Source organism: Mixophyes fleayi (genome assembly GCF_038048845.1).
Source record: "Mixophyes fleayi isolate aMixFle1 chromosome 9 unlocalized genomic scaffold, aMixFle1.hap1 SUPER_9_unloc_1, whole genome shotgun sequence".
Lineage (NCBI taxonomy): Eukaryota > Metazoa > Chordata > Amphibia > Anura > Limnodynastidae > Mixophyes > Mixophyes fleayi.
Window position 1 is genome coordinate 134,668 of NW_027445893.1, and position 20,755 is coordinate 155,422.

At 40.7% G+C, this 20,755-nt stretch overlaps 1 protein-coding gene and 1 long non-coding RNA gene across 9 annotated transcripts; one reads left to right on the forward strand and one right to left on the reverse strand.

Annotated features, from left to right (window-relative positions):
- Positions 1-230: 230 nt before the first annotated feature.
- RNF208 (ring finger protein 208) lies at positions 231-19,234 on the reverse strand. Of its 6 annotated transcripts, none has more exons than XM_075193907.1 (3): positions 19,046-19,234; positions 12,304-12,444; positions 231-2,806 (listed from the first exon to the last, which is right to left on the reverse strand). In XM_075193907.1, exon 3 carries the CDS (start codon positions 2,041-2,043, stop codon positions 1,246-1,248), a length of 798 nt encoding a protein of 265 aa, XP_075050008.1. In that variant the 5' UTR covers positions 2,044-2,806; positions 12,304-12,444; positions 19,046-19,234; the 3' UTR covers positions 231-1,245. The 6 variants fall into 6 exon arrangements, with proteins under 6 accessions (XP_075050008.1, XP_075050009.1, XP_075050007.1 ...); XM_075193908.1 differs by lacking the exon at positions 19,046-19,234 and adding an exon at positions 18,597-19,003; XM_075193906.1 differs by lacking the exon at positions 12,304-12,444.
- Positions 4,820-9,223, forward strand: LOC142112054 (uncharacterized). Of its 3 annotated transcripts, XR_012681137.1 has the most exons (6): positions 4,820-5,286; positions 5,407-6,070; positions 6,326-6,989; positions 7,245-7,908; positions 8,164-8,294; positions 8,732-9,223. It is a non-coding gene; the product is annotated as an uncharacterized LOC142112054 (long non-coding RNA). The 3 variants fall into 3 exon arrangements; XR_012681138.1 differs by lacking the exon at positions 8,732-9,223 and having other exon boundaries at positions 4,822-5,277; positions 8,164-8,431; XR_012681139.1 differs by lacking the exons at positions 5,407-6,070; positions 8,732-9,223 and having other exon boundaries at positions 8,164-8,431.
- Positions 19,235-20,755: the final 1,521 nt, after the last annotated feature.

A 20,755-nucleotide genomic window follows, 5' to 3' on the forward strand; every position in this document is an offset into this window, starting at 1 on the left:
TGTGGAAACCCCCCTCTACAAATCCTGCGTTTGCCCCTGCAGACCACCGCGGACTACGTGTTGAAAGCAGTAACACAGGTACATAATATTTTGCTTTTAAGTTTTGTGTATGGAACTCCTCCCTAAACGTTATTTTCAGCTGTGGGTGGAGTTATCCTTTAACCATCTGACATACAACAAACACGTAATGCAAAAAAAAATAACAAAAAACAATAGATCACAATTGAGAGTGTATTGTAGCCATTTATGTAGTTGATGGTTATTTTAGCTAAAGTTGAAGCCAAGCTGCAGTAACAACTGTCTCTTGTCCGCAAGCTATTGAATAGCGGGGGTTCCTTTTAAAAAGAAATCATTACATACCCTTTAACATAAACAAGAGATAGATGACTCCCACCATCAGAACAAGTTTGTTGCAAAATAACACTTAATGCTGCCAAAAAGATCGTCAATATATCGCACTGCAATCTACTGCAGACCTCTCTGGCAGGGAAACAGCTCAACTGTTCAGTGCAAGAGGGATTTGCAAAGTGGTTAACGCAGTGACCCTTTTTTTTCTTGTTTTGTTTTTTGTTTTTTTACCTTTTTCAAATACATACAATAATTTAAAATATATAATTTTCTTTTTCAATTTTTTTTAAGTCAGCAAATGAATTTATAGCTTTGGCAAAAACAATTTAGACAGAGAGAGGTGTCCTGAATGTCCCCTGAATGTATAGGGGTCGAGTTAAATCCACAATGACCAGAAGCCTCAGCCAACAACCCTTGGATTTGCTCTCCACCATCATGGCCAGAGGTTACGTTGTGCTTGGTGTTGGGGCTTAGGTGACAGAGCTTATAATAGTATGTCAACTGTCCACTGATATGGTTAAGTCATTGCCTATACCTGTCCATCCATGCGTATGTACATTGCCACTTAGAAAAGGTTGTTAGGAAAGAGACACAAAGAAAGAGAGAGAGAGGAGAGTTGAATTTGGGGGGGGGGGGCAGACAAGAAAGTGCTGAATAGACAAACTACAGAGAGATGCAAGAAATCATCAAGACGAATGGAAGGAATATGTAAACGATGTTGGTTCAGATATCACTGTCAATCACAGTCTACTTCAATGATATGGAACACAGTTTGGAGAAAGAAGTAGATATCTGTATTCAGCTGCCCTGAATTCCACTTCTAACACCACCCAAGATAATACTGCACATTAAATAACAGTTCTCCAGAGCGACCCCAGTCACAAAGCCATAATACATCTACATGATGGTACAGGAAGACAGTGGATTACGGATCTGGCAACTGCAAGCCGCACCGCAGTACTGGCGAAAGGTCTGGTAGCAACTTCGGTCTGCTTCGCTACTCCATTGTACCGGGTTGGCTGAAAGGGCCTCGGTTGGCAGCCGGTTGAGAATGCTGGTGTTCACAGCAAGGGCTGCCAGGCCATAGTCTGTAAACAGCACAGTTTCCCTCTTGCAGGTGGGGCATGAAATGAATTTGTACTTGGGGCATGACTCGTAGAGGATCTGCAGGCACTCCTCGCACACGGAATGAAGACAGGACAAGATACGAGGCCTCTTGTTTGTAAAATTGTACATGTGGCCACAGGTCGGGCACTCTAAAGGTTCACAGGGGGTGGATGGATGCAGCACATACTGGTTTACAATAACTTCATCTGAAGGGGTTTTGCGATGGTAACAAATTTCTGTGCTAGCCTTCCGCTGGCCAGGGTAGATCTTTTCCCGGCGCGGTGGAGGAGGCGTCCTTGGAAGCCCCAAAGTGCTCGGGGTGTTTTCCAAAGCGGGCATCTCCCCGCAGGCCTGGTTGACAATGATTTCCGAGTCCGAGGGCCAGGCACGTTTGGCAACTAAAGGAGGCTCCCTCCGCGACGGAGGCCCATACCGTTGTTGAGAGTTCTGGCATTCCGAGAACTTCTCAGCCTGTATGATTTTCATGGCCTCCATCTTGATGATAACCTGTTGCCCTTTCAGACACGACATCAGAATTTTTTTCACATTGCTGTCCGCCACTTTGTTTTCTCCTAGCGCCCCCTGCATGTGGCTTGAGAAAGATTCAAACGCTCACACTTAAAAATACTTGTTTGGCAAAACCTTGAGTTTCGAGAAGTTACGCAGAGCAGGCTGTCCGTTACAGATGTCCATGGTCCTCCTACTGGATAAAAGCCGGCAGTAGGCGTTACATAATATAGTTAATAATCTCCAGGCGGCTCGGGGTAAAATCGTATTCCTTAGGATGTTTCTGCAAGGTCAAGAATCCTTAAAGTGTGATATTATATCACAGCGTTTATAACATTGCAGTGATTTTTTTCCCAGACAATTGTTGGATAGAACCCATGCGTTCAACTTGGAAGCGGCGGAGGACGAAGATCTGAAGATTTCACAGGAACACAGTATAATCAGTGCAGATGGGTTTTGGTTTACAATAACACCACATCAAGGGCATTGTGTACCTTGCAAAGAAGCGCTCCACCTCTTTCGATTCTTTGCTTTTTGTGTGCGAGGCTGGAGGTGGATTGAAGAATGTTTTAGTGAATTCCTTTCTCCTGACTGCTCTCTTCTCACTAACAGGTCAGGTGCATTCCTGGAGATTGATGATCTCTGTACTAGGCTGCCGTGGGTCAGATGTATATCCAGACATCCTGCTTTAATGAGGACTTGTTACAGGAGGAAGGTGGAGCCTTGGAACTTGCTGGGTGACTCTGTGGCTTTAGGAAACAAGGAAGCCCAGTTCATATCCATCAATCATTACCCCTGCTACTGCAAAGTCCTCACGTAATGGACCCTCTGTTGTTCTAAGTACCTGCGTACAAATAAAAAAAAACAAAAAAACAATGTTAACAACTTAAAGAGTAAACAAACTCCTGTTTAAAGGCAGCATTGTAAAAACATTCAGCAAAAGCAATGGAAATCATTTCTCGTGCACAAAGAACTTTATTTATTATTATGAGTGAGGAATGCATGCTGATTCTTCCAAATAAAATTATAAAAAAAAAAAAGTTATTCAACCATCTTTTACAAACCCACCTACCTTCAATTTCGGCAAAAATAACCCAACATATTAAAAAATACTAAAAATACAAAAATCACTGACAGATTGTCTGTGTCACTAAAACCGATGATTTAACTGTAATTTAGAGAACAACAAAACTTTTCTGATTATCTGTCTGTGTTTCTGAAAACACAGTTATGTTAATTGGTTGTCTTTAAATGTTCCTACATGCGGCTAAAGTACTAGAAAGCCACACAAAAAACTGCTTATGAACTCTATCCTTTTTAATTTTATTTTACAGTGCAACTTTATGGGAAAACTGCAAGTTTTCCAGAGCGTGAGACAAAGCAAAAACTTTTTAATGTACTTTTAAAATATACAAACAAACAAACTAGTTGAATATCTGAACTTACTGCATCAGTATGACAGGAACCTGACATCACTGCTCTGTGCTATTGGGAACACCATGCTCTGAGCTGCTGGGGACCCAGCTCCTTCCTCCATATAACTCTCAGTCTGTGGCTTCCTGCTGCCTCCATTCCCCTCTGCACATCATGTCACTGCCCCTGTCACATGCAGCCCTGTCCTCACTAACACATCACTCATCTCCTGATATACTCTGTGCTGCTGGGGACCCTGCTCCTTCCACTATATAACTCTCAGTCTGTGGCTTCCTGCTGCCTCCATTCCCATCCTCACATCATGTCACTGCCCCGTCACATGCAGCCCTGTCCTCACTAACACATCACTCATCTCCTGATATACTCTGTGCTGCTGGGGGACCCTGCTCCTTCCACTATATAACTCTCAGTCTGTGGCTTCCTGCTGCCTCCATTCCCCTCCTCACATCATGTCACTGCCCCTGTCACATGTAGCCCTGTCCTCACTAACACATCACTCATCTCCTGATATACTCTGTGCTGCTGGGGGACCCTGCTACTTCCACTATATAACTCTCAGTCTGTGGCTTCCTGCTGCCTCCATTCCCCTCCTCACATCATGTCACTGCCCCTGTCACATGCAGCCCTGTCCTCACTAACACATCACTCATCTCCTGATATACTCTGTGCTGCTGGGGGATCCTGCTCCTTCCACTATATAACGCTCAGTCTGTGGCCATTCCCCTCCTCACATCATGTCACTGCCCCTGTCACATGCAGCCCTGTCCTCACTAACACATCACTCATCTCCTGATATAATCTGTGCTGCTGGGGGACCCTGCTCCTTCTGCTATATAACTCTCAGTCTGTGGCTTCCTGCTGCCTCCATTCCCCTCTCACATCATGTCACTGCCCCTGTCACATGCAGCCCTGTCCTCACTGACACAATCTTATGAAAGAGATTTTGTGAATTCCTTATTAACAATCTTTGACCACCCATGCTGGCAGATGCTGCTTCTACTTTCAGTCCTGAAAAAATGTCAATATAGCATGATAACGATAATGAATGTTGCTCAATAACATGTGTATTCCAAAACATCTCCAAGCTGGGTGATGTCATGTTGCTGGGCGGAGTCTAATAAGAACAGACCATTTTTATCAAGAGAACCATATAGTAGTTCTTCACCATAGACTGACGGCACAGTACAACATCAATAGGGGACAGCTTTTTATTATTTACATAAATAAACTGTGACGTGTAAGAAAAAAACTTGTGTGAAAACTCAGTTTCACTTTCTATACTTTTATATGCATGATTCCACATTTACATTAGGTATTTCTAAAAGTTACCCAGACATATTAATGAACACACTTCTAACGCTCTGTTACAGTGGGGACAAATACAAGGTTTAGACTACGCCTTAGGGACATTTTGCAGAGGAACAAAAACTGAAAACTGTCCGTGGAAATAATGGCCAGCTGGCAAATATGGTTTCCATTGTTCTCATGTTACAATATGCATCCTCCCATTCTCAGCAGTGTGAATTGATAGAAAATGTAGAATTTTATTACATACATTCAAAACTTTCAGAAATTGTTCTGTCACATTTCCCAGCTCCTCCATGGCCACACCCACTAGTAACTTTCCTGTCACACCAACAAAGCAAAATGTTTTTCCTATAACACACATTAACTAGTCCCATCCATAGTACAACTAGCCAAGAATGTTGTCATAACATCAGCCACACCCACTAAACCAGCCACACCCATTACATCACACATGGATGACATAGGGAGGGTCATTGTTACACCACTTGCCTATATAAGGGGAAGTTTCTGGCCACTAGTCATCAGTCTACTGCAGGGAGAAAGCAGTAGGACCTGCACCCTGAAGGCTCTGAGGTTAGTCTGGTGGGTATTTCTTGTACTACTAGGTTAATTGGCTTTTGACATTTGTATTGTATTGGCCAATCAGCGGTTTAACCTCATTGACCTTTTTATTCATTCTCATTGCCGCTCATCTATATACAGAGACAACAACCCCTTCTTTTAGAGGTGCACACAAGCAACAAGGATAAGGGGAACATACTTCAAGGATGATGGATACAGTTCCTACGTCTGGTGACACACACTTCTCCAGGATGTATCGTCCTGGAGAAGAGGTAAGTATAGGCACATTCACCTCCAGGATGAATCATACCATGACAGCATGGTGTGATGTAGAGCGTCCTGGAGACGTAAGGATAGGCATTTCCACCTCCAGGATGCATCATACCATGACAGCATGGTGAGATATAGACCGTCCTGGAGAAGAAGTTAGAATCAGGCACATCCTTGTCCAGGATGCATCATGCCATGACAGCATGGTGTGATAGCATAATCCTGGAGAAGTAAGGATAGGCACTTTCTCCTCCAGGATGCATCATCGTACCTTAGGCCAATGGGTGCGGTCCTTACTGGGTATAAAGAAATAGGGGCTCATTCTGGAGGAGTACCAACACACATAGGATACACCATACTGTCAATATATCTGTTATTGCTAAGCCCACTACCAAGCTACAAGACGAATGTGTACATTCTTCAAAGATATATTTTCTAGGTCTCATGGTTCTTAGGAGAAAATTTAGAAGAACAGTTTCAAGAAAACAGGAGGATCGAGATGAGAGGCAAAAAAGGGAAGAGATGCCCACCTGAGGTTAGTATCTCATCACAGACATGGGCGTCTCCGTTGGATGTGTCTGTAGACTGAGCTGGATACCCTAAAAGCTAGTTTAGATAATAGTTGAATAAGTCTTCAGTTTTCATTTTAAAAAATCCGGGCAATCTAATTATAACGTACGTCTTTTAATATATAATTAATTGGCTTTTGACATTTGTATTGTATTGGCCAATCAGTGGTTTAACCTTATTGACCTTTTATTCATTCTCATTGCCGCTCATCTATATACAGAGACAACAACCCCTTCTTATAGAGGTGCACACAAGCAACAAGGATAAGGGGAACATACTTCAAGGATGATGGATACAGTTCCTACGTCTGGTGACACACACTTCTCCAGGATGTATCGTCCTGGAGAAGAGGTAAGTATAGGCACATTCACCTCCAGGATGAATCATACCATGACAGCATGGTGTGATGTAGAGCGTCCTGGAGACGTAAGGATAGGCATTTGCACCTCCAGGATGCATCATACCATGACAGCATGGTGAGATCTAGACCGTCCTGGAGAAGAAGTTAGAATCAGGCACATCCTTGTCCAGGATGCATCATGCCATGACAGCATGGTGTGATAGCATAATCCTGGAGAAGTAAGGATAGGCACTTTCTCCTCCAGGATGCATCATCGTACCTTAGGCCAATGGGTGCGGTCCTTACTGGGTATAAAGAAATAGGGGCTCATTCTGGAGGAGTACCAACACACATAGGATACACCATACTGTCAATATATCTGTTATTGCTAAGCCCACTACCAAGCTACAAGACGAATGTGTACATTCTTCAAAGATATATTTTCTAGGTCTCATGGTTCTTAGGAGAAAATTTAGAAGAACAGTTTCAAGAAAACAGGAGGATTGAGATGAGAGGCAAAAAAGGGAAGAGATGCCCACCTGAGGTTAGTATCTCATCACAGACATGGGCGTCTCCGTTGGATGTGTCTGTAGACTGAGCTGGATACCCTAAAAGCTAGTTTAGATAATAGTTGAATAAGTCTTCAGTTTTCATTTTAAAAAATCCGGGCAATCTAATTATAACGTACGTCTTTTAATATATAATTAATTGGCTTTTGACATTTGTATTGTATTGGCCAATCAGTGGTTTAACCTTATTGACCTTTTATTCATTCTCATTGCCGCTCATCTATATACAGAGACAACAACCCCTTCTTATAGAGGTGCACACAAGCAACAAGGATAAGGGGAACATACTTCAAGGATGATGGATACAGTTCCTACGTCTGGTGACACACACTTCTCCAGGATGTATCGTCCTGGAGAAGAGGTAAGTATAGGCACATTCACCTCCAGGATGAATCATACCATGACAGCATGGTGTGATGTAGAGCGTCCTGGAGACGTAAGGATAGGCATTTCCACCTCCAGGATGCATCATACCATGACAGCATGGTGAGATCTAGACCGTCCTGGAGAAGAAGTTAGAATCAGGCACATCCTTGTCCAGGATGCATCATGCCATGACAGCATGGTGTGATAGCATAATCCTGGAGAAGTAAGGATAGGCACTTTCTCCTCCAGGATGCATCATCGTACCTTAGGCCAATGGGTGCGGTCCTTACTGGGTATAAAGAAATAGGGGCTCATTCTGGAGGAGTACCAACACACATAGGATACACCATACTGTCAATATATCTGTTATTGCTAAGCCCACTACCAAGCTACAAGACGAATGTGTACATTCTTCAAAGATATATTTTCTAGGTCTCATGGTTCTTAGGAGAAAATTTAGAAGAACAGTTTCAAGAAAACAGGAGGATTGAGATGAGAGGCAAAAAAGGGAATAGATGCCCACCTGAGGTTAGTATCTCATCACAGACATGGGCGTCTCCGTTGGATGTGTCTGTAGACTGAGCTGGATACCCTAAAAGCTAGTTTAGATAATAGTTGAATAAGTCTTCAGTTTTCATTTTAAAAAATCCGGGCAATCTAATTATAACGTACGTCTTTTAATATATAATTAATTGGCTTTTGACATTTGTATTGTATTGGCCAATCAGTGGTTTAACCTTATTGACCTTTTATTCATTCTCATTGCCGCTCATCTATATACAGAGACAACAACCCCTTCTTATAGAGGTGCACACAAGCAACAAGGATAAGGGGAACATACTTCAAGGATGATGGATACAGTTCCTACGTCTGGTGACACACACTTCTCCAGGATGTATCGTCCTTGAGAAGAGGTAAGTATAGGCACATTCACCTCCAGGATGAATCATACCATGACAGCATGGTGTGATGTAGAGCGTCCTGGAGACGTAAGGATAGGCATTTCCACCTCCAGGATGCATCATACCATGACAGCATGGTGAGATATAGACTGTCCTGAGGAAGAAGTTAGTATCAGGCACATCCTTGTCCAGGATGCATCATGCCATGACAGCATGGTGTGATAGCATAATCCTGGAGAAGTAAGGATAGGCACTTTCTCCTCCAGGATGCATCATCGTACCTTAGGCCAATGGGTGCGGTCCTTACTGGGTATAAAGAAATAGGGGCTCATTCTGGAGGAGTACCAACACACATAGGATACACCATACTGTCAATATATCTGTTATTGCTAAGCCCACTACCAAGCTACAAGACGAATGTGTACATTCTTCAAAGATATATTTTCTAGGTCTCGTGGTTCTTAGGAGAAAATTTAGAAGAACAGTTTCAAGAAAACAGGAGGATCGAGATGAGAGGCAAAAAAGGGAAGAGATGCCCACCTGAGGTTAGTATCTCATCACAGACATGGGCGTCTCCGTTGGATGTGTCTGCAGATGGAGCTGGATACCCTAAAACCTAGTTTGGTCATTTAACTCTGCATAGCCTCTTAGTGCCCAGAGGGAAGGGCGGTCCTTCTAGCCATGGTTCCCCAGAGGTTTCCTCCACAGGGGGTTTTTCCTCTCCTGAGTGCTGAAGGACGACTCTTCGTGAGTCCAGAGGTTTCCCCCATCTTGGTCCTCTTATAGGACAGGTTTATAAGAGCCACATGACCGTTTTATAATGCAGAGTAGAAAAATGTCATTTGACTTATCAGACAAACCCTTAATAAATTAATTTTAAAAAAAAACAAATAAATTTGATTCGTCTTGAGAATATTCAATAAAGTAAATTTAAAGAATTATATTGAGTCCATTGTGTTTTTCTTTATGCATTAAAGTATCATACATACTATTGGGCAGTTGTTGGTACACTTAAATGTCATGTCTTGAGGCACAGGGAGTCCAGGATGGGGGAAGGTTATTAAAAACTCAGAGGATCCTGTAAGAATATTCTGGTTTTAATTCCAAATGGTCTGAAGAAAGTACCTCCGTATCTGTTCTTTTAAGGGAACCGATGCTGTATTGCTATAACTTTGAAGAATTCTGGGTATGTTTTTCTTTTTGAAGAGATGCCTCAAACCCCTCCATTCTCATCATGAAGAGAGATCCGGAGATCACGCGTGTTGGGGGTGGGGTGCTCTGCATCCACGTGTGGAGAATTCATTTTCTAGCAACTGCAGATATTGTCATTAATACATTTTTATCACCTTTTAAAATTCTTGCATATGTGCAAGATGCCATGGATTGCCCATTCGCCACAAAAAGCTCGTCATTTGCCAATCCTGCTGTCGCAAATCTCCACTGTCTGGTCCAAAAGTTCCATATAATGAGACAAGTCCAAAATCAGTGGAACAAGTCAACTAAACCCTCACAGCAATGGTAGTTACACCACTGCTGCTTAGTAAATATAGATAGGGAAGTTTATTACTAATTGTGAGAAGTCACAGTCTTCGACACAGTCAGAACAAAGTGTGCATCTACTAAGTAACAATGGCCCATGTTCACTTGAACATCCTGAAGTCACACAAATGCTGCAGGAAATGAACCCAGTCTGCTCCCAGTTTAGAGACATTAGTGACAGAAAGGAAACATTTTGTTAGGCTGCTTTCACCCATAAACAAGTACTAATCATGGTAATTGTAACTGCACCTCCTGTATGGTACAGCGACCCCACCTGCTGCGGGAAATGTCACTGCGAAATGAACAGCTGTATGGGTTTAACCTACTGCAGAGAGATCGCTTCTAAGATCCAGGACACTCCAGGGTTTTGACTTTGGATTTCATTTTCTGCATTTTTCTTGCTTTGATTTATTTCATCAGATTCCAATGAGCAGTAATAGAAAAAAAAAATCACAAGCTGCTGCTAAAAAAAAGACAAACAAAATACATAAGTGTGTAATGTTTCATATGCACACGTATGTTGCTGGAACTTGGCCTTATTTTGGTGTTTCCATTGCTTCAAAAAAGCGTACGGTGTCTAACAGAAAGAAATGAATGAAAAATGGCTTTAGTATTGGACTAAAGCATTTCTTTTAGTTGTTAATATTTTTTTTTAGATATAAAAATGTTTTGCCTACTTTTAAATTATTTCTTTTATTATGATTATTTTTTAAGCTGGATCAACATCATTCCTGCAGCTGTTACTGGTTTTCAAGACTCCCCATCCAATTCAATCAGTCTCTCTTATCAATTTCTCACAAGATGACCAATGAAGATATGACATCCAAAACATCATACTTCCCTTTTTTTTTACAATTTTCCATTTAAACTGTGCACTGATAATTTGCTGATTATTAGTCCGTTGACCTTCTAAGACTAGAGGTCATTGTCTTGACACATAATGATATATTACAGAATATGTTTTTTGTTCCTGCAAATAATTTGCTACAGGAACTGCAATGCTATCTGTCCTCAGCTACAGTATGTTCACCACTGGTCTCCCTGGACAGGGTTTTTAATCAGTCGTGGATTCGTGGAACGGTTATAGAGATCCGGGACTAGGGTGGCAGTGGAGCAAAGGCAGCTTATGTTAATATTATATTAGTAACATCATTTATACATTTATACAGGGGATAAGTTCAGGCTAAATTATTTATGCAAATGATAAGCAGTGTGGGCTAGATATATGGAGAGTTAAATTAGTGGGGGAAGGTGGTATGGGGGCATCACAAAAAAGGCCAGCAAAAAAACAAAAACAAAAATCCAGGTTTGTTTTTCAAATTTGTCCTTAGTTCCAGAAAGTTCAGAAAGACCAGGTAGATGTTTTCTGATTAGATTATTCATAGTTCCAGAAGGTGCAAGAATTGGTAGAACATGCACATGATTTCTGACCGAATGATCCTTAGTTCTATAGGGTGCAAGGAATTGGTAGAACAGACAGATCTTTACAGACTGAAGATTCTTAGTGCCAGAAGGTGCAAGAATTGGTAGCACAGGTAGATGGGCTCTGACTGAATGATCCTTAGTTCCACAAGGAGTGGGGATTGGTAGAATAGACAGATCATTTCAGACTGAAGATTCTTAGTTTCAGAAGGTGCAGGAATTGGTAGAACCAATGGATGCTTTCAGACTGAATGATCCTTAGTTCCACAAGGTGTGGGAATTGGTAGAACATGCAGATGTTTTCCGACTAATGACCCTTAGTTCCAGAAGGTGCAGGAATTGGCAGAACCAGCTGATCCTTTCAGGATGAAAGATCCTTAGTTCCAGAAGGTGCATGAATTGGTAGAACCAGCTGATCCTTTCAGGATGAAAGATCCTAAATTCCACAAGGTGCAGGAATTGGTATAACCAGCTGATCCTTTCAGGATGAAATATCTTTAGTTCCAGAGGGTGCAGGTATTGGTAGAACATACAGATGCTTTCAGACTGAATGATCCTTAGTTCCACAAGGAGTGGGAATTGGTAGAACATGCAGATGTTTTCCAACTAATGACCATTAGTTCCAGAAGGTGCAGGTATTGGTAGAACCAGCTGATCCTTTCAGGATGAAAGATCCTTAGTTCCAGAAGATCCAGGAATTGTTAGAACCGGCAGATCTTATGTCCTTTCAATTGACTACAATGAGATTAGAGCTAAACTGTGATAAGTGATCAGGTGTCAGTGGTTGTTGTATAATTTGTATTCCCTTCCTTGTTACTCCAATGTTCACATGACATAATCTATATGCAGAAAACATGGAGTCTTTCTGTAGACACAAGTGCACTCTATATTTCTAATTCATCTGTATTCTATATAAATTCAGATCAAAACATTGCATTGCTGGAGGTATACAACTATTTCTACAATCACACAAAGGCAGGTTTATCTAACAATCTGTGCAACCTTTACCTTGCATTTACCAACGCAACTTTTTATTTATTTTTTATAGAATGTATCTTACGTCTGTACTTCTCCCTGTGGCTCCTCCATTGCCTCCAGACTAATCTACGACATTTATAAAAAAGAAAGTGCGCTTCATTTTTTTTCCCGCCCAAAAACGAAAAATAGCGTTTGCCACTTTCTTGCAGCTGTGCCATAATTTCTGAAACAAAAAAATTGGAAAAATAAGAATGCGACTCGACAACTCTAAGGTTTGTTTACTGCTATAAATGTACCCCATCATGGGGTAAATGTATCAATATGCGGGTTCTTCAACACCCGCGTGTTCAGCCTCTTCCGCGATTAAATTTCAAGCGGCGCTGCATTGTAAAGGGAAGTTAACCCTTTACAATGCAGCGCCGCTTGAAATTTAATCGCGGAAGAGGCTGAACACGCGGGTGTTGAAGAACCCGCATATTGATACATTTACCCCCATATCTGTAAAGTATATATAAATATATATATATATATATATATATATATATATATATATTGTTGTTGTTTGTCTGAATCATTTAGAGGAACGTGGAAATCACCCCCCCCCCCAAAAAAAAAATATATATTTTTTTAGTGTACACAAGATATATGAGGTGTTGAGCGCTTTTTTTATAAACTAAATGCGTGGGTTACAACTAATGAATGCTCAGTTTCCTCTGTGGTCAAAGGCTCCTGCTACTATTTTTTTTTTATATATATATAAACGCCCAATAAATTTAAAATGATGCAATGTTCTTTATAGCATAGTATACTTTCCAACATGACTCACTTCACCTGTTACAGAATTATCCGCTTCCGCTGTATCAAACTGTATTTCAGTTGCAAAACCCTATTGTTTTGAAGCGCAGTAATCACCAAAACATGCAATGTGCCTACAACAGTGAAAAACTAGTAAATAGTGTTTTTTTATTTATTTAATTGTATTTATTTATTTTTGCTTTGTGGCTTTTTGTTAGTCTGTACTTCGCTGTTTGTTGTTTTCTTCTGTTCTTTTTTATTTAAGTCTCAGGATTAAAAGCAAAATTGAAAAAACAGCAATAAAAACAAGTAAGAGAAAAACAATGACCAAACATTCCTGTGCCCTTAACATCAATTAAATCAGTCTGTGTTACTGGAATTGTAAAATGAAGTAATAAAAACAGGAGTATACGAGTGTGTAAAAGGTGAAATGGGTTATGCTGGAGGAATAAGGCCACAATGTAACTTGCGGCAAGTTGGGAAAGATCCACCGTAATGGATGCAGTTTATAAGATTGTGTAAATGGATAAAGAGTTCTATTCCAGGGTTTCCAGGTCAAATATTTAAAACTGGACACATTTAAAATATAGATATTGCCTGGCTCGATTTTAGTTGTTTCCCAACCAGACTCAAAATGTCAAAAACTTCTCCTTTCCTAAGAACCACTTGCCTTTACAAATTCAATAATTGGCAGCACTAGCCATATACCTATCACTCTGCCATCAAAACTTTTATCCCAATATGTCTTATACAATCTATACAAAATCTACAGGCCCTATGTTTATGTAGCAGCAGGAGCTATAGAGCATTTTAGTCACAATGGTATATGTAAATATATTTAAATCTGTTTTCTCTGTAGTTCATTCCAGATAAAAGTTATCTGTGCCTTCCACACACCGTAATTTTTGGATTTGCCATTTGACACTATCTTATGTAATTCTGTACTGTCATCCACAGTTTATCAACTAACATCATGGGCTGATCTAGAAAATCATTTTACTGGGGACGATTTAGGGGGGGCGATTTAGTCTCTGCCCCCTTTTTGACAGCTAAGGCTGCCTATGGCTGCAAACTATGTGCAGCTCCGTTCGGCAGAGACAGGCTCTGATTGTTTTTAAAACACAATCAGAGCAGCTGGGCAGCACACTCTCTTTGCCTGTCTCTGCCGAACGGAGCTGCACCTAGTGTGCAGCCGCCGGCAGCAAGCCCTTGCTTGGGGGGCGATTGCCCCGATCGACCCCCTGGATCCACCACTGACTTACATTGGTTGGGGTTTTGTTCCCTACATATACACCACCTTAACCTCAAATCCAGGCAGCTATTTCTTTTTCCTGCCCTCGGAACTGGCTCTAAGGGTAGATGTGAAGCCAGTGAAAGAGCAAAAAATGTTCAGTGTCCTCTACTATTTGTCCTGCTGTCTGCAACATCAGTGTTTCCTAAGTAACCAATGAGAGGCAGAGTTGTCCGTGCAAATAATCCAAGTCAGCACTCAAATCAGGTTCCAGACTCAGAGCAGGAAAAGTGGTGCTACTGCTGGCAATACCTCTAAGGGGTATATTTACTAAACTGTGGGTTTGACAAAGTGGAGATGTTGCCTAGTTATCACTAACTAGGTTATCACTTTGTAGAATGTACTAAATACATGATAACTAGAGTCTGATTGGTTGCTATAGGCAACATCACCACTTTTTCAAACCCGCAGCTTGATACATTTACCCCTTTAGAGTGTCCTATGAGCATTCATACAAAACCCCAAATGTCCAATCAGAAAGACAAATTATTTCACAAAATCAATTTAAAACGAATCACTGAATGGATTTCGGAGCTCATCTTGTTTTTCGGGTGGTGGGTTTAAGTATTTTGATCTCTTTAAATATAATGAGGAAGAGCGAGAGGATATTGTGTAAAGACTTTGCTCACTTACGAGTGCAGCAATATTGAACAACACAAACCAAATGCTGTCATGTTGAACACAAAATGATTTCTAGACTTTATTTTATGTTGATTTTATTTTTTACCCAGTTAGAAGTAATTGGTTAGAGGAAATCTCCACTCAATTTTTCTTAGTTATATCCCCCCAAAGTATAATAAGTTCCTGTGCAAACATTGTTGTTTATTTATCTTGCGCCTTATGATTGAAAGACATTGTAACAGATCAGCTTCTGTCTGCCGCACAAAATATTAGCTGTTTTGCAACGTGCAGCAACATTGTTGCAGAAAAGTAATTAAAAAAAATGCTTGTTGTGGATTCCTGCCAAGTGACTGTGGAAGGGAAGAAATATGAGAGCTGGGACCTCACTGTAATGTAGGTAGATTAGAACCAAATGAAAAAAAAAGGAATATCTGGTATTCCCACCAGAAGGTGGCAGGGAATAATATAGCCACAATGCTTTCCCCATAGGTTTTAATGTCTAACACCATCTTCGTAAAGCATTAGCCATTGGGCACAAGTTCCGAAAATCTTTAATTTTGGGTGAAATTAGTTTTAAAAGCTGTGCCGTTATTGTTTCCCGTCACGCGGAAACGATAATGCGTAGGAAACATAGCGCGCAGCTTCTTCTGCGCACATTCACCCCCCAGTGTTAGGGGAAGGATCGTTCCCCATCCGCTTAAAAGTGTCCGCACCAACAAACTAGGAGCTATGAACGCCAACGAATTTCTAGCTGAATAAACACCAGGGTGACCCCATACTTAAGCTTTAGCGTGTCACGATTGGACACAGAACTAATTCCCACTAATTCTGTCTATTCAATCGCAATCTAGGGCCTGATTCATTAAGGATCTTAACTTGAGAAACTTCTTATTTCAGTCTCCTGGACAAAACCATGTTACATTGCAAGGGGTGCAAATTAGTATTCGGTTTTGCACATAAGTTAAATACTGACTGTTTTTTTTATGTAGCACACAAATATCAACTTTAAATGTCAGTGTACAAATAAGCTATCAAGTATTTGTGTGCTACATGAAAAAACAGTCAGTATTTAACTTATGTGCAAAACAGAATACTAATTTGCACCCCTTGCATTGTAACATGGTTTTGTCCAGGAGACTGAAATAAGAAGTTTCTCAAGTTAAGATCCTTAATGAATGAGGCCACTAATTCTGATTTCAGGGAAAGAAGAATAAGTCAATAATTCCAATGACAAAACCTAGAAATTCTCTGTGGAGTTTAGGGAAAACCTAGGTGTAAGACAAACCATAACTCAGTCGAACCTGCTATAATTACAAAATCCATCAAACTAGAGGATAGGGGCAACCCTGCCCCCTTATATCATCCAGGTATTATGTAAACAATATGGCTTATAGTATTGTGAGCTACTGACCACCACTGCAATCACAACACGCGTGTCAGGTGAATTTGGCAGCCTGTGTGTTACCAACATATCAGCGGAATTTGGATGTTCTGCAACCAATCAGCTAACACCTCTCCCCCTGTCACCATCCTCTCTATATGATTCCTGCTATAATCTCTGCTCATGTTTACCTACCAACTGTCCTTTTACATCTCAAACCCTGGTTCCCCTTTTCTTCCAAACTGTCCCTCTTTTTGTGTCAATGCAGATATAGACAGCCTGTGGCTTTCCGTTTGTCGCTGAACTACAAGACCCAGCAATAACCTGTCAGTCTGAAGGGACTTCCAGTTTGCAAACCAACCATGAATTGCAGGACATGCTGGGACTTGTAGTTCCACAACAGTTAGAGAGCTGCTGATCTGTATAGATCAGTATGGATAAAATCCCACAATATATACTTAGCTCCAATATGTATAATAGCACTCACCATGTAATTAAGTGTTTTTAGTGCATGTTTTCTTGTTATATAACTGTAAAGTAAATTGTATTTAGTAGCAGACAAAAATGTGATTATTTATAAGAAATGTAAAATGTCCCTTTTTGGCCACTGGAAATATTGTTGGGGGGAGGGGGGGTATGTTATTAATAATGACTCTCAATCTCCATGTCTGTCCCCCCTGCTAGCATAGGAGATTGACAGCCTGCGCTATACATCTGGAGATCTAGCGCTGAGACAATAGAATGATCGGAAAACAATGGGTTCCAGTAGGAAAGGAAGAGAGACAGGGGGTGGAGAACGGATTTTTTTTTCTTTTAATGGAAATACATTTGATATCACTCAGGGCTACTGTGCCATAGTTCTGACAATAGGGACATATTTCATCAATGACAATAGACCCTTACAGGAAAAATATGACTAACGAGATTTGTAAAAACCCCTTTTGGAATAGTCATGAGCAATGGGAACAAAATAACCGATATCAACCAATCAGATGATGGCTAGAGCTTTCAGGAGTCCTGATTTTCTCAACAGTCCCCCTTTTTTCCTCAAAAACAAATCTTTAACTCACAATGCTTATGTTCCCATAATTGAAAGCCCTTGATGTGTTGACATTTACAGATTACTTGGGAATAGGTCTCAATAACTGTTTCACCTTACTTGAGACCTAAATGGAAAGATTGTGTTGTAGGGCCTGAGAACATTTTAAAGCCCTGTTTTTTTCATGTCAGAATGATCATTTCAGCCCTAATAATAGTTTCTATTTTCTGGCAAAGTTTTGCAAATGAGAAAACATTGCGCCTGGAACAATGATACTGAATAAAGCCAATCAGTCACCTAAGTCACTTTGTGTCACATGATATCATTGTATCACCTTCCTGCTTGTATCAGAGTGCCCTAAGTAACTTCTCTCTTTCTCTAAAATATGGCTGATCTGAGCCTAATTGTATTCTTTACTGACAATGGTAGCGGTGCCCCCCCCCCCCCCCCCATAGTTGCCAACATCACTAAATCGCCAGTAGATATATATACAACTGTCAGTAATGTCACCTACACCATTGTACAAGACAAACAGCTTTGCTGTCATCACAGTTTACAACACTAAAGTGTACAATGCTAGAATTCGGTACTATTCTAAGACATTAACCCTTCAAATTATGAGGTGACAGCAGAAAGACAGCCAAAATGTCACATCACGACCAAATATTAGGCTGACCAAGTCATCCAGGAGCAGAAACAGTAAATATTTCCCAAACACAAAAGGACATGCGATATTTATGTCTGCTTGAATTCCAATCCAACCTATGTAATGCGAACTAGTAAACAATAAAACATTGCAGATCACACAGATATCAATATTGAAGAGCGGAAAGGAAAAACGTTTGTAGATCTGAGCATGTTGCCAATTGCACCGATATATTTACCATCTGCTCGTCTTATATTAGCAGAATGCAATGACACACACACACCTACTTGCCTGTATTGGGATAGCATCTCTGCAAGGCATTGTTAGTCAAAGAGAGAGACCCTCAGAACAGAAACCCCTCATGAATAATGTACCCCACTCCCCTGCTGCAGGCTTGTCAGAATTTTAGGAGGCCAGATTCTGCAAAGGTTATCTGAAAGGCAGATTAGATGTAACCTGCACACTGCTTCGTCTGTACCCCCCCCCCCCTCCTCTCCCTGGGTTATGCTCTCTCTATAGCATTTATGCTTGCACAAACCCCCACACCCCCTAGGGTCCCCCTGTATTTACATTCAAATGCGATTGCAAACCATAGCAGTCACCTCCAGTTGGCACGGTGGTCATGGTGCTTGGCAGATGCTGGGCGGGTGCAAATGAGAAAGCATTAAACCGTTTGTAGGATTAGAACCAGGAAACCTCTCATCCAGCAATAATCCGGTTGAATTTGGGAAGTATCCAGAGGAAAACGTTGCCTTTCTGTAGCCATGCAGCGAAATTCTTCCTTGGTCAGAGCCCAGGAGGGATTACTCCCTGGGATGCAAGATGGGTGGTCAGAGGCTCCTCTGCCAGGCAGCAGAATGATTTGGGCTGATGGATGGAGGGTCCTGAATCTCATGTATAATAGCACAATGAACACCTCATCACTGATGCAACAGAGGAGCAATGAAGAGACCCCACACACACCTCCCACAGCCCAGATCCCCACATCCCCCAGCAAGATCCATACTGCACAAGCCTCAGCAACACCCAGCAAATGAAGATTAAAGCCTACCAGCTGCAGTGTGTGGTACTTCCTCCTCCTTGCAGAGCAATGTGCCTGTATTCTGCCCTGATCCTCCCTCTGCCTGTGTCTGTCTGCAGTGGGCTCTGCAGTGATGCGGGCTGTTTCTCTCAATCAGCTAGCACAAGCCCAGTGGGCTGCAGTAGCTCTGAGCCCACCCTCTGCAAGGCCAAGCTGTCAGTAAGAGGGCCCTCCCCCCTCACACCCCCTTTCATTCATCCTCCACCTATATATGTCAGCCCAGTACCTCTCTCACCCTGTGCTGGCTCCAGCTGCTGCTTAATGACTGGGGGGGGGGCAGACACTGGGTCTTTATATCTACCCCCTCCCCTCTGCTACAAGACAGGATTTATATACCGCAGGCAGTGTGTCATGTAACACACACGTACAGGTATACCACACACGTGTACACACACAACATACTTACAGAGAATAGAAGGAGGAAACAACGAAAGGATTTTCAGAGGGAGGTCTGGGATGTGGGGTCTTAAAACAGAACGTGAAGTAGTTTATGGTTTGGGACAGACTAGTATGGGAGAGAGAGATGAATGGACACACAGACCAGAGAGAGAGATAGATAGATAGATAGATAGATAGATAGATAGATAGATAGATAGATAGATAGATAAATAGATAGATATGAGATAGATAGATAGATAGATAGATAGATAGATAGATATGAGATAGATAGATATGAGATAACAGATAGATATGAGACAAACATGAGATAGATAGATAGATAGATAGATAGATAGATAGATAGATAGATAGATAGATAGATAGATAAATATGACATAGATAGATATGAGATTGATAGATAGATATGAGATTGATAGATAGATATGAGATATATAGATAGATATGAGACAAACGAGATAGCTAGATAGATAGATAGATAGATAGATAGATAGATAGATAGATATGACATAGATAGATATGAGATTGATAGATAGATATGAGATTGATAGATAGATATGAGATATATAGATAGATATGAGACAAACATGAGATAGATAGATAGATAGATAGATAGATAGATAGATAGATAGATAGATATGCGATAGATAGATAGATAGATAGATAGATATGAGATATGAGATAGATAGGAGATAGATAGATAGATAGATAGATAGATAGATAGATAGATAGATATAGATAGATAGATATGAGATAAATAGATATGAGATAGATAGATAGATAGATGAATAGATAGATAGATATGAGATTGATAGATAGATAGATAGATAGATAGATATGAGATAGATAGATAGATAGATATGAGATAACAGATAGATATGAGACAAACATGAGATAGATAGATAGATAGATAGATAGATAGATAGATAGATAGATATGAGATAGATAGATATGAGATAGATAGATAGATAGATAGATAGATAGATGAATAGATAGATAGATATGAGATTGATAGATAGATAGATATGAGATAGATAGATAGATAGATAGATAGATAGATATGAGATAACAGATAGATATGAGACAAATATGAGATAGATAGATAGATAGATATGTGATAGATAGATAGATAGATAGGAGATAGATATGAGATATATATGAGATAGATAGATAGATAGATAGATATGAGATAGATAGGAGATAAATATGAGATAGATAGGAGATAGATATGAGATATATATGAGATAGATAGATAGATAGATAGATAGATGAGATAACAGATAG

Coding starts and splice junctions, on each gene's coding strand:
- RNF208 (XM_075193906.1), bottom strand. CDS start 2,043: ATGCAGGGGGCGCTAGGAGAAAACAAAGTGGCGGACAGCAATGTGAAA.